Raw genomic sequence first — 14,783 nt, forward strand, 5'->3', positions numbered from 1 at the left:
GACACATAAAATCCCAAACCACTACAAACCTCAAAATATTGGTTTTAGTCTACTCTAAAGCAAGAGCACTCAAGCTGGAATGTTTCAGAAGTGATGTTGAATATCACAAAACTAATGAAGATTAGTCACATAGCATACCATCTACTAAAGAAACAGAAGGAAAAGGATGCCATTTGTGACCTTGGGCATCAAGCAAATTTCAGAATATATGAATGTCACTTGCCACAAGCACAGACAGAAATCTCAGCACACTGTACATGCATTTTTTCTGCCTTAACATCAGTGATTTATATCACATGGAACAAAATACATAGGGTGGGTATTGTCCTGCGTGCACTACAGAAAGCTTGAATCCTTTCCTTGATATTTAAAAATTGTAACTATTCATAAAGCATGGAGTATTAGAGATCTGAATAAAAATAGTAAATATCTATGCATCCATGTTTTTATATTAGCTGTCGTTTATAGTCCCTAATTCTAGTTTTGCTTCACTAAGAGATAAATACATTTACTGCTTCCAATGCACTAAGTGTCACCCTGATCCATCTGGGACACATCTGTTACTGACTATTTGTTGATTTCCCCCCTTTTTTTTCCCACAAGAGTATTCTCTGCCACCTTAGCTACAATTTTTCTATTCCAGCTGGTCTTTCTGATCATACAAAAAATAAACTTAAGTAATCATTTCTATGCCAATTTTAAACAATTCTTAGGTAAATGGTTTATGCTCATTCCCTTCATATTCTTCATCCAAAAACTTTGAAAGCAAGAGCTGGAAATGGCTATGCTATACCCTGGCCACTTGTCCTCCAAAGGCTATGACCGTAGCAATCAATTCCAAGGATAATGGTATTTCTCCCCTTTGATCATTTCTTTGTCAAGCTGACTGGCCTTCGATGGTGAGCTTACTGCTGGTTGTCTACCACCAGCCGCTCGCAATTTGCTCACTCTGTTTCATGAGACAGTTGTTTGTGGCTGTTTGGAACACATTGGTCTCTTTGGGGATTTATGCGCTAGTTCCAATGCCAACCTCCGTAGTGATAGAAATTTCTTTCGAACTAAAATAGATAATTAGAGGCTGGTAATTATTGGTCAAGAATTATCAGAGTGAAAAAAATTAAGCTTCTCATAAATAGTTCTTGGCAATGTCATCTCTTTATATTATCGCATGCCTAACAGCCCTTTATTCAGAGCACTTACAAATTTACTCTACTGCTGTTGAGCCTCATAATTTTATATGAGGCAGTCCCTTTGCTGGGTGAAACACATTTACATTCTCTGGTCTCATCACTATCTGTGCTAATCCATACGAAATAATAATAATAATAATAGAAATATCAAAGGGGAGAAAGCAATAAATATTTATTGTGCTGATAGAAGGAGACGAGTGAATAATGAATTAAAGGACACAGTGCACAACGGCTTCCTTCTGCATTCTCAGGTCAAAAGCCAGAGTAAACTATGGGAAAGAAACAAAGGAAGACAAGAAAAAATTTTCATCTGTGCAGACTTTAAAAGAGGGAAATCTTTACCCCAGGAAAGCTGTTAACGTGTTTTGTAGCTCTTGGTGGGGGGGTGGTGGGGGTGGTGGTGTATGTGTGTGTGTTTAAAGAAGAGAAACCTCTAAATAGTCACTGGTCTGATTTCCTACTGAAACTGTGTCAAAATGCGATCGAGAGTGAGATTTTCTTTTTTCCTTAATAGACATAAGTCAAATCCCAAATGCATGTTTATTGAGTAATTATTCCTGCAACTCAAAGCACGTGTCCACACCTCACCGCAAAACGGACTCCGGCACAGCATCTCCAGGGTATACCTGGTAGAAACACTGGTGGGTTTCCTTTCACAAACGTCCCTGGCCAATAGTCTGAGACCAGCACATCCAGAAAGAAGCGTGGAGGTTCCCTGACATTGAAACTGCATTAAAACATGTGTGCTACGTAGAAGCAAATGCAAATGACTTGGTCAAAGAAGGACTTTAAAGTCACACCTCATTGGGTCATCTGCACACCCTGTTTTCCATCAGGTGACATAATTTCTCCTCCAGACTGATGGAAATGGAAAACAAAATCTGTAAAAACACTATAGGCCCTCTTAACAAAAAGAGTAAGAGGCTTTTCAGAGAGCCTCTAATCCCTCTTCCTTGCTAAATATCCAGTTGAGATTATTTTTTGATTAGACAAAAAAAGATATACAGATACACAACCTAAAAATACCTACCCTCAATGGAGGTATTTTAGCCAACAGAATCATGCTGCCTGCCTCATTTGAAAAACTAAGCATCACACTGGGATTTTAAAAAGGGATATCTTAGCCTTTGTGACATCCTCCCGGTACACATTCTCTCTCTCTAGATACTAACAATGCAGAGGGGAAGAAATGTAAGGATTTGGATACATGGTCAACAGATATAACAATTAAATGGCTTCTATTCTTTTGTTTAGGTCTCAAGTGTAAGAGAATTACATATTTTATTATTAAAAAATAGCGTGAATATTAACTACCTAGGCCCTCTGTGAAAAGGAATCGAATTTTCTTCTCTGATGGAAGGTGAATTGTTAAACGTTCAGATCCCAAGAGGAGGTGAGTGTCATATTAATCCACCATAAGGTAGAGGCGGGGAAGCTTTGGGAAAGCATTAATGATGCAAGGAATATTAAGGGAAATACCAAATGAAAGGTATAAAGCAATTTTTAAAAAGGACCAGGCCAAACCAATGAACATTTTGGACAAATGATACTAAAATAAAAAGTTCTTCTCATGCTCAGCATTCCATTCAGATTCTACTTGGCAAAAGAACATTAATAATGTGTTGAAAATATATTCCATTTGTTCAGCTGGGCCCTGGGATAAATAATAAATCCAGAACCAAAAACAAGTTTACAAAGAATAAAACTAATCAGAAGCACAATGTTTCACTAAATTTTCCATAAGCTGCAAAGTTCCAAGAAATATTTTCACTAACACCCTTGTAAAACTGTGGCCTAATGCAGAATCATGACTGACTGCCACCAGTAAGCTCTACTCAAGAAATAAAGGGATGGAAAATATTAACACTCATATTTGGAGAGAAGAATTCATTTTTTCTAACCCATGTGTTTCCCCCCATGCCAGTCCATTTTGAAAGTTTACATAGAGTATTTTTTGGAATCCAAAATAGAAAGGAAAACATTAGAAACATTTCAGTCTCTCTTACATGTTCTCATTATCTTCTGAACACTCAGTAAAACTGTCAGTGTTATTCTGGCACTTTTAAGAGTATTTCCATTTAATGTGGAAGAAAATTACTAATAATATTAGTACTTATATCTGGAAAATATAGATAAAAAGTAACCAATATTTTAGCCATTAGGTATAAGCTGCATATTGTATAATTAAACGCTTAGTCTTTTGTAAACTGTAATCCTGCTAAAGACCATCATTTGAAAACTATAAAGCAAATCCTACTGAAAACCTATTAATAAAGTTTCCAACATACTTTTGACTTCATCTTCATTAATAGCTACAAAGTCATTAGAAATTTTGTTATTTTTGGAGCAATCTTTCTACTGTACCCTCTTAGAATGCAGCTGATTAGGTGTGTGATAAAACTTGTTTACCCCTGAAAAGGAGTTCAGAGTCTAAAATGCTGAATTTTCTTTCCTTTCTTAGAGTTTGATAGACGGAGAGCATGAGGTTGATCAGACTTTTGAAATACCATATCACAATAATTTATGATATTATAAAATACCATGAAAGCAGTATGAAATAAAAAAAAAACTCACATCATGTAAAAACACAAATGAGTGACAAAAATAGTATAAAGTAATAGCAATTGTCATTTTACTAGTAGAAAAAGATCTGCTTGATAAAGTTTAATTGACTGGTAAAATTCTTAGTGTTATTACTAAGTGCTTATCAAATTAAAACATAGGAGGTAACCCCAGAGGAATTAAGGGATAATGGGACAATAAGAGTAAGTGAAAAAATTATCCTTTTAGCTCTAGCCCATGTAAAAAATGCAAAATCCCTGAAAACACAGGCTTAGAGTAACCTTAGAGATCTTTACCCGAACTGCTTTTATAAAAATCTGCATAAAATTTGGTGGGGAATAAAAAATGATGACTGAATTCTTTACATGATCTTTATGATCATGATTATTTCCAGGCTGTTGAAACCATACATATAAAATTATTTTATGGCAATTTAAATTATTTATGTTTCCCTATCACAAAAACTCACCACTTTAGATTTGGATACAAAGATGCTTAAGCAACACACAGCAGTGCCATTACCATAATAACTTCTGAAATTAAAACCTGTCTAAAACTCTATGGAAAGCTAACATCCAGTTCATTAACCATTCCTGTTAGTTTTCAATAATGCAAAAATGATTAGAAGTTTAATTTGTTAATCACCTGTGTTTTGACTGGCAGTAGATATATAATCCTCTGCAGAAGTCTAAACTAGCCCTTGCAGAAAATAAAATGTGCTAATGCCTTATCAGGCCTAATAATAGTAATAAAAAAATCAATCATGCCTAGGTAAATGATTGATGGCTGAACAATTAATTCATCTTTAACTCTGTTTAATTATATAGGCATTGATGTACACATGGAAGAGGAAAATCTATCTGTAAGAAGCTTTGGAGTGTCACTTACCAATCATGTGATTTGCAACATGCACCTGAATATCCCATTCATTGTAGAAAACCATCTGACACTTGATGCACTGATAGGTCTTCTTCTGAGAAAACAAGTACAAACAGAATTACTTAGACACATACATCTTTTAATTTTTTTCTTAAAAAACAACAACAAAAAAACCAACCCTACCTGGTCACAGAATTTTCCTGAGACCATGGTCTTATATATGTTGTTAAATAAATGTCTGTAGGGCTACTTGGGCAAAATTCTGTGAGTTCCCTACTATGACCCATGGCTTGATCCAAACATTATGTTTTTCGTTACAAACAGTTGGAAGAAATGAAGACACATAATTACAGTACAATACATGTTTAAAGATTCCTACATTATAAAAACAGAAGTTGGTATTGAAAATACATGTAAAGCGTGGCTGAGTTTCAGAAACCTGTGTCTTTGATGATCAGGCACACTTTCATTCTGAACAACATAACTGCAGGGTGGCTTCGAGATACCCATACAAAACAGCCAGTAAGTGAAGATTCACAAAATCTAGCTAGGAGATTTAGAGACGATAATTTTTAGCTGAAGTATGAAATTTAGATGATGTTTCAGAAGTTGCTGAACACTAGCATTTAAATACTTATCTCCTATAAAGAAATCATGTCATATCGAACATTCTAACACCGTTTCATCACTACACAAAAGTCTTGTGAATAGACAGAAAAGTATTTATTATAATTCTTGTATCATAAATAAAGAAATTGAGGTCCAGGGAAGTAGAATAATGTGCCTAATGTCACAGTGCCTTACAGCTGGTAATAGAAATAAGTTCTCTCTTCTTCCCCCAAACTTTAAACTTGCTATTTCGTATTGAGGTACAGCCGATTAACAATGCTGTGGTTGTTTTAGGTGATCAGTGAAGGGACTCAGTCATACATATACATGCATCCCCCCTCCCATCTAGGCTGGCACATAACATTGATCAGAGTTCCATGTGCTATACAGTAGGTCTTTGTTGGTTATCCATTTTAAACATAGCAATGTGTACATGACCTTCCTGAAGTCCCCAACTCTCTCTTCCTCCTGACAACCATAAGTTTGTTTCTTAAGAAAAACCCTGACAATCACCAAGGAGGATTTACTGAGCTGAGCTGTAAATGTGAGTCTCTTTCTGTTTTGTAAGTTCATTTGTATAATTTCTTTTTATTCCACCTAAAAGGGATGTCATACGATATTTCTCCTTCTCTATCTGACTTACTTCATTCAGTATGAAACTCTTCAGGAAATAAATTCTCAATTCTAAAAGATAGGCTCTCTGATAAAGGCAGCCTTTACGATTTCTCATCTTTATCTCTGTGTCCCCTATACGGCTTAGTACATATTAGATGAATTCAATAAGTAAAGTATTGCTTTTAAGTCTTCCAGAACACAGTTATATAATTGCCTTTATGATGAAACTTGATAGTTACAACTAAAAACCACCTTGGAAAACAAAAATAAAGCATTATGAAGTATCCATTTGAAACTCTCCCGAAAGTGAGAAAATGACATTTGTAAAATCACATCAATGACAGTTTGTTAAGGCATTCTAACAGAATTACCACTTCATCAGCAGTCATATAAAATTGCTTTACTAATGGTAGCAATAGAAAATATCAGCCTGTCAACTGCAATTAATTTTAAAGAACTCAACAAAATCAAAGTTAAGCAAAAAAAAAACAAAAACAAAAAAAAAAACCCAAAACAGTAGCATCCTTTTATTAGCAGTTAAAATGATAAATGTTTTTAATGTAAAGTTTTAATTATTTTCTCTTAACATAGTATTTGCTTCTGCGTCAGAGGATGGTATTCCTTGAACGACACAGAAGTGCAGGCTGATTTCCAGCAGAAGCTTTCTACATAATCTAACAGGCTTTGTACATTAGGCATGTTGTGAATTGAGTGCACTGGGTCTAAATTTAACACGGACTTGAAAAACCCTGACAATCACCAAGGAAGATTTACTGCGCTGAGCTGTTTACAAGATGCTTTTGATGGTGACATATAGAGCAACATGTGTTGCATAAATAACATCGCTCCCTTTTTTAACAATATTTCCCTTTAGAACTAGTTAGAAAATATTTCTTACTCCCAGATGACCTACATTATATATTGTTTATTAGCATACTTCCAGCATCATTCCTGATATGTGACCTTGCTGAAAAACAAAGAAACATAAACTTAATGGCTAGTCTTTTCTCTTGTTAGCACAGTAAAACATACAATATGTCGAAAACTGTCTCCAAAAATGATGACTGATGAATATGTTGGTGGAATATACGAGGGCTTTTTTTTCTCTTGGTCTAATAATAAAGAATAAAATCACTTGACAAGCCAAAATAATAAAATACCAGCACTTACTACTGCCTTCAAAATGAACTGACACATTGGAAGATCTATGTATACCAGTTTTCTTTATCATTGAACGAAAATTCTTTTGTCGCTACTACTGATAATTCAAATGCTAATTCTACCCTGAAGACAATATCTAAAATGCTACTTTCTATTCTTATTAAGAGAGTCATATTCTGATGTACAAGCTCCTAAATTTGGGACTAGGTGGAGTTAAGAATTTAATGTGATCAAAAACATGGTCTTAAAATGCTATAACTTAAACTTCATCTTGTCATACATCTCATATCTCCTAAATAAAAAGCAGTGATACACAAATTTGGATGTGCTGTGGTTTTCTTTTTAAAGCTTTTGTATAAAATTCTTTTTTTTTTCCCTTGGTTTGGGATTGACATGCACACAGAGCTATGTTTAAAATGGATAACTAATAAGACCTACTGTAACAGCACAGGTAACTCTGCTCGATATAATGCGACAACCTAAATTGGAAAAGAATTTGAAAAAGAATAGATATGTGTATATGAATAACTGAATTACTTTGCTGTACACGTTAAACTAACACACCAGTGTTAATCACCTATACTCCCATATAAAATAAGAAGTTAAAAAAATAATAAAATCTACTTAAAAATAACAGACATAAAAAATAGCCTATACAGACCACTAAAAAGTAAAATTCATTTTTACCCTCAAATTTTTAAACTAATTTAAAAATGACCTTTAAAACATTCCTTATTATAATTATAGACTCTTATTCCTTTTTATAATCATAGACTTGTATTCCTTATTATAAAATATATAATTATAATTATAGCAAAATATTTGAGAGACCCCTGCCTTTATACCCTCTTTAAGTAAAGTGACTGTAACCTCTGAAAGTGTTGGCTCATGCCCTTGGAGGTAAAGCCACTGCAGCTCTGTACAGCTGAGTTTATGATGGAATTCTTCCTTGTTCTCAGTGCAAACCGACTTTTCCGCTACTTTCACTCGATGGTCCTAAGTTCAGGCTCTGCAGCTATAAAGAACAAGTTGAAGTTCTTGTCAAAATCACAGTTACAGGAACCCCTTTGCAGACTGAAAATAGAGGTTTGGTTTAAGAAATGCTTTAAGCAACTTTCACCAGCCTTGTTACTTTCTTCCATGTCAGTTTTTCAATAAATAGAGCTCTAAATCAAGCACAATCCTCCAGGGACTCCCTGACCCCTGAAATGTAAAGAAGGACTGTTTTCTCCAGTAGGACAAATGCTTCCATCTATATGGGCTTCCCTGGTGGCTCAGACGGTAAAGAATCTGCCTGCAATGCGGGAGACCTGGGTTCAATCCCTGGGTCGGGAAGAAGAAAATAGAATTCCACTCCAGTATTCTTGCCTGGAGAATTCTATGGACACAGGAGCCTGGTGGGCTATAGTCCTTAGGATCTCAAAAGAGTTGGACATCACTGAGTGACTAACACTTCCATCTATATAGAGGACAACAACTAAAGAAAGTCAAGTGAGATCATTTCTTTTAAAAGCAGATAAAAGTAGAAACAGAACTTCCATTGTTTGGGCTCCAGATTGGCCTTTATCAACGCTTAAGTTGTCAATTTACTTGAAATGCTAATTCAGTACAATTTTTAAGAGAGACTTTTTTTCATTAGCCTTTTTTTAATGTGCTACTTGGGAGCGGAGTTGTCATCTCCTGATTGTTCTCTTTTGTTTTCTGATACTGATAGATGTAATTATCAAGGATACAACTTTTTCCCAGCACCTCATTATTTTTGATTGATTTTGAGAACAATTTAAATGTGCCTTTTTGACATTCTTGTTTTCAGTGATACTCTGGTTAAGGTACTCAGAGACTTTGAGAAAAGAGCATCTCATAAATTAAAAAAAAATGATTAGGATGTCTAATAATGTATACTTAAAAAAAAACACATTATTCTGATTAACCTCCCTTCCCATTCAATCTATATTCCATTAGGACTTAGGCTTCACATTTAGCCTCATCAAATTAAAAAAAAATTATACTTTGTAGTTGTAATTGCTTTGATTTTTTTAAGACAAAACACTAAGTATTAAAAACCATCAGTGAGTCCATAGTAATCCTCCAAAACAAAAGGAAAAAAAATCTCAGCTGCTGCCATCGAAGAGACACTTACACAAATCTCTTGTTCTGAAAATTGACAATAAAGTCACAGAAGCATCCTGATTTTTTAGGAAGAAGTGTAGTTCATGCTTTTTTGATGAGGGAAAGCTTTTCTTTCCCAAAGGCTGACAGTAAGAGATGACAAAATTAGAAATCCACTATTTTGCAATGCCAATAAAATGGTCCAGGATAATTATTAGAGTGTTAGTGGCTCAGTTGTGTCTGACTCTTGGCGACCCATGGACTGTAGCCCACCAGGCTGCCCTGTCCATCAGATTTCCCCAGACAAGAATATTGGAGTGAGCTGCCATTCCCTTCTCTAGGGAATCTTTCTGAACCAGGGATCAAAACCCAGGTCTCCTGCATTACAGGCAGACTCTTTACTGTCTGAGCCACCAGGGAAGCTCATTAATGGATGCTAAAATCTTGAGGAGAAAGGTTTTTCTGAGAGACACAGTTCTCATCCTTTGACAACAGCAAACAGAAAGGGGTATGTCCCTTCACAGTGACTTATCTGGTGGTACTCTCTATTATCAAACTAGTTAGCTTACAACTACCAATAGTGGACATTACGTCTCTCTCAATGTGATGCAATATGAAGTATAATACATCACAATAAAGTATTCCTATCTAAAATATATGTGTGTGTGCTAAATCACTTCAGTCCTGTCCGACTCTTTGAGACGCTATTGATCATAGCCCACCAGGCTCCTCTGTCCATGGGATTCTCCAGGCAAGAATACTGGAGTGGGTTGCCATGCCCTCCTCCAGGGGATCTTCCTGATTCAGGGATCGAACCCGCATCTCTCACATCTCGTGCATTGGCAGGTAGGTTCTTTACCACTAGAGCCACTTGGAAAGCCCCTACATGAATCTAATTAAGCCATTAGATGAAACATCCAATTTTCAGGAAATGCAGGGAGAGAGGAACAAGTGTTTCTTTGCAGAAAAAAATTTACACAAATCCAGAACAGTCTTCAAAACAAAAAATACACTAGGCCAGTTATCTTCAAAAAGTTAATGCATAAGGGAGAACAAAACTGGAAAGACTGTTCTCAAATAAAACAGAGAAAAGTGACAGCAATAAATGTAGTTCAAGGTGAATGCAGTGTGTAGTTTCTGATTTAGGTTGAAAACATATAGAAAGATTTGGGGGGAAATAGAGGAAATGTGAATCTCAGCTGGTTATTAGACAATATTGGGGGATTACTATGTTAACTTTCTCGATGTACTAATGGTATTATGATTATATGGGTAAATGTCCTTTTTATTAAGAGATGCAAACTGAAGGTTTAGACATGAAATGGCATGATGTTTGCAATTTACTTTCAACAGATCCAGAAAAAGAGCATATATGGTCACATATAGATAAATATGGCTAAATGTCAACAATTATTAAATCTAGGTGCATGTGTGAGCATTTTCATAATAACAAGCGGGAATAAATGGATAGGGTAATTCATAATATGTAGTTCTATCAACATTAAACCTCATCCCCACTGTTCACTTTATATTCCTACACGTGGCACACACTAAAAATAATTTGTGCTTAGTTGTTACAAATAGCTTTGTGAACATTTTTGTATTGTTTGGAGGGATTTTTCTGTTTGTTTTTTTTTTTTAAACAAATCCAACATATAAATACTAAGAGGCAAGAACCATTGTTGATAATCATTTCTGTAGTAAAGTAGTAATTTCTTACAATTGAATTATAAGCTTTCCAGGTGGTGCTAATGGTAAAGAACCAGCCTACAATGCAGGAGACATAAGGGACGTGGGTTCACTCTCTGGGTTGGGAAGATCCCTGGAGGAGGGTATGGCAACCCACTCCAATATTCTTGTCTGCAGACTACCATGGACAGAGGAGCCTGGCGGGCTATGGTCCATAGGGTCTCAAAGAGTCAGACACAACCAAAGTGACTTAGCATGCATGCATTCAAAATTGAATCATGTTTTACAACCTGTAAAAACTCTTACGGGTGAAAATCACTAGCAACAAAACTGTGAAAATAAAGGAGGGATTATTACGCTCATTCACAGATTAAATGACAACTCATGAAGACTGTGAATACCATAACCAAAGACAAAATTCTTACCCTGGCTCCCACCCACTGGGTTTTAACATAGTTTAAACTCTGACATGATCATGGCATGATCATCATGATCCCTGAACCAAACTAAGATCATGGCATCCGGTCCCATCACTTCACGGCAAATAGATGGGAAAACAGAGGGAACAGTGGCAGACTTTATTTTGGGGGGCTCCAAAATCCCAGGGACGGGGGAGTCTGGTGGCTGCCATCTATGGGGTCAAGCAGAGTTGGACATGACTGAAGTGACTTAGCAGCAGCAAAATCACTGCAGATGGTGACTGCAGCCATGAAATTAAAAGATGCTTGCTCCTTGGAAGAAAAGTTATGACCAACCTAGAAAGCATATTAGAAAGCAGAGACATTACTTTGCCAAAAAAGGTCTGTCTAGTCAAGGCTATGGTTTTTCCAGTAGTCACGTATGGATGTGAGAGTTGGACTATAAAGAAAGCTGAGTGCCAAAGAATTGATGCTTTTGAATTGTGGTGTTGGAGAAGACTCTTGAGAGTCTCTTGGACTGCAAGGAGATCCTACTAGTCCATCCTAAAGGAAATCAGTCCTGAATATTTATTGGAAGGATTGATGTTGAAGCTGAAACTCCAATACTTTGGCCACCTGATGCGAAGAACTGACTTATTTGAAAAGACCCTGATGCTGGAGAGGTTGAAGGAGGGAGGAGAAGGGGACGACAGAGGATGAGATGGTTGGATAGCATCACCTACATGATGGACATGAGTTTGAGTAGGCTCCGGGAGTTGGTGATGGACAGGGAAGCCTGGCATGCTGCAATCCATGGAGTCACAAAGAGTTGCACATGACTGAATGACTGAACTGAAACTCTGATCATTAGCAGGCAGTTTTAAAATTGCATTTTAGATACATTTTGAAAGAAGGTTCTCCTTAGAATTGTTTAGTGCTTTGAAAGTGAAAGTGGCTCAGTCGTGTCTGACTCTTTGTGACCCCATGGACTATACAGTCCATGGGGTTCTCGAGGCCAGAATACTGGAGTGAGTAGCCTTTCCCTTCTCCAGGGGATCTTCCTAACCCAAGGATCAAACCCAGGTCTCCCACACTGCAGGCAGATTCCTTACCAGCTGAGCCACCAGGGAAGCCGAAGAATACTGGAGAGGGTAGCCTATCCCTTCTCCAGCAGATCTGCCCAACCCAGGAATCCAACCGGGGTCTCCTGCATTGCAGGTGGATTCTTTACCAGCTGAGCTTCGTGCTTTGGTCCCTGACAATGCCAATGATGGCATGAGACTTGCTGATGACACTCAGTGAACCATTTCTAGCCAGTTTTTACTAGTCCCAGACTCTTGACCAAGGTCAATGGAACAGAACTGGCTCCTCAAAGTTCCCAAGATTTTCTTTTGTGTTCATTGACTTGAAGTTTTATTGTCATATTTTCAACTGTATACTTATCTGTCCTGCTCAATACTGAAAGAACAATTTCAACCTGAGCGTTCAGGTATGTCTCCAATCCTAAAATTTTTTATTGATCATTTCTTCAGTTTTTACGTATCTCTCACACATTCTCCTTTCACTTCCACTGGCACTCCTGGTAGACATAGATCTGCAGCCTCCCAGTCTATCCTGCAAGTATCTTAACTATTTTTTCATGCATATCGGCTGTCTTCTTATTCTGATCTACGTGATTTTCTCTGTACTTTCTCTAACCATTGGCTCTCTCTTCACTGGTACTCAGTCTAGAGTTTATCCTGTCTGCAAGAGCTTTTATTTCGATTAACGTTTGTCATTTCTAACGTTTCTAATTTTAAACATAAGTGCTCTTAAAAAAAAATTCTACTTGGATTTGCTCCAAAATTTGTCACTCTTTTGAGTAAAAATCATACTTTTGTTTATCTTTCTGAGCTCCGAAACGTACTTATTTCAAAGTCTTTGTCAGACTGTTCCATATAATTAATTTCTTCTGGAGTAGAATCTTGGTCTCATAGCAGTTGGGTTTTATTTGTTTGTCTGCTTTACTACATGAATCTAATGAATCACTCACATATTTTGGAATCTTGGTTCGAAGCCCATTTGCAGTGAAAGATTTTTTTATGTGCTCATTCCTCCCTTTCTAGTAGTTTTGCCATTGCTTCTCCTTGGCCATCCAGGCTACCAGACCAGGCTAGGTCACACAGGGGCATTTCCTGTGTATCTGTTGTGCTACAGGGGTGTGACAGGGCCAGCATACGGCTAATTCAGTTTTAAGTCACAAACTGTATCTCTCTTTCTGCCCCTTTAATTCTCCAGCTCAGAAGCCCGAGATTCACACACTGATCAACAACAGAACAGTTCTTCTAGTTTCCTGTCATGAACAATGAATTTTCTCCCCAAGTCCTGCTCTAAAAAAGTAGCAGGTCTGGCTTTGTCCCATAGGTAACAAGAACCCTAATTAACCTTCTCATTTCAGGAATGGAGTTCAGCAGACCCTCTGGCTTTAACCCTGATATCCGCTTGGTTTTGAAATTTGGTTCTCAGATCTCAAAGGTAGATAATTGTTTTGAACTTGACTAAATCCATTTGGTTTTCTCCCTTTATATTTTGTCTATCATTGTATGTGGTCTGAGCATCAAAGCATGAAGTTACAGAACCATCTTTCAAGGACATTTCACAGCCCGTCTATGTCACCATTCCAAACTTTGGTGGTGGCTATCATGGAAGAATTAGTCTCAAACTCAGTCGGAACCTCCTGAAATTAAGATGTGCCCAATGATGCTATAATCCAAATAAACCCAGCAGTCTTAGTAGGAAAGCAACTTTAGGATCCTCTTTCTGCAATTAGTTACTATGCAGTGGCTTCATCATTTCGCTGTGTGACAAATCATTTAATGGCCCCAAGTCTTAGTTTCCTTCCCTGTAAATTAAAAATAATAAAACTCACATTTAGAGTTGATGTGAGAAGCAAGTAAGAACTATATAAAAGTGCTTAGTACCATGCCTACCATGTAGCATGTCTGCATTAAATAGAACTACCTTTATTACTCTTTACTTGACAGGTTATTATGGGGACGGAATGGAATACCTGATGAGCTGTATGGCAAAACAAAGTTGCTTGTCAAAGATTATTTCTCACTCTTATATGGACTTGAAAACTGCATTGACATTTCTTTAGGGCTTCCCTGCTGGCTCATTGGTAAAGAATCCACCTGTCAATGCAGGAGACCTGGGTTCAATCCCTGGTCCAGGAAGAACCCACATGCCACAGAGCAAATAAGCCTGGGTGCCACAACTATTGAACCCGTGCTCTAGAGCCTGAGAGCCACAACTACTGAGCCCTCGAGCTGCAACTACCGAAGCTTGAAGGCCCTAGAGCCCATGCTCAGCACCAAGAGAAGCCGATACAGTGAGAAGCCCACACGCTGCAACTAGAGGCTGGCCCCCACTTGCTGCAATGAAGACCCAGCACAGCCAAACAAGCAAAGAAAAATTTTAAATTTTCCCTTAAACTAGAATGCAGTAATTTAGATTGTATGGCAATTACCAAGGGTCAAACAAATGTTTATAAAATAAAATGTTAGAAATTAATAGCATGACGAATGTCCCA

At 37.1% G+C, this 14,783-nt stretch overlaps 1 protein-coding gene across 5 annotated transcripts in view; it reads right to left on the minus strand.

Moving 5' to 3' along the window:
* Nucleotides 1–14,783, minus strand: part of ZNF521 (zinc finger protein 521) — a 313,446-nt gene that overhangs the window by 136,387 nt on the left and 162,276 nt on the right. For 4 of the 5 annotated variants that reach the window (XM_025273511.3, XM_025273508.3, XM_025273509.3 and 1 more), the window contains one exon: nt 4,641–4,725. In XM_025273511.3, the coding sequence (XP_025129296.1) occupies nt 4,641–4,725 (85 nt within the window). The remainder of the gene's footprint in view (nt 1–4,640; nt 4,726–14,783) is intronic. The other variant, XM_044934708.2, reaches the window with a different exon arrangement.

The sequence above is a fragment of the Bubalus bubalis genome, chromosome 22 (assembly GCF_019923935.1).
Source record: "Bubalus bubalis isolate 160015118507 breed Murrah chromosome 22, NDDB_SH_1, whole genome shotgun sequence".
Taxonomy (NCBI): Eukaryota; Metazoa; Chordata; class Mammalia; order Artiodactyla; family Bovidae; genus Bubalus; species Bubalus bubalis.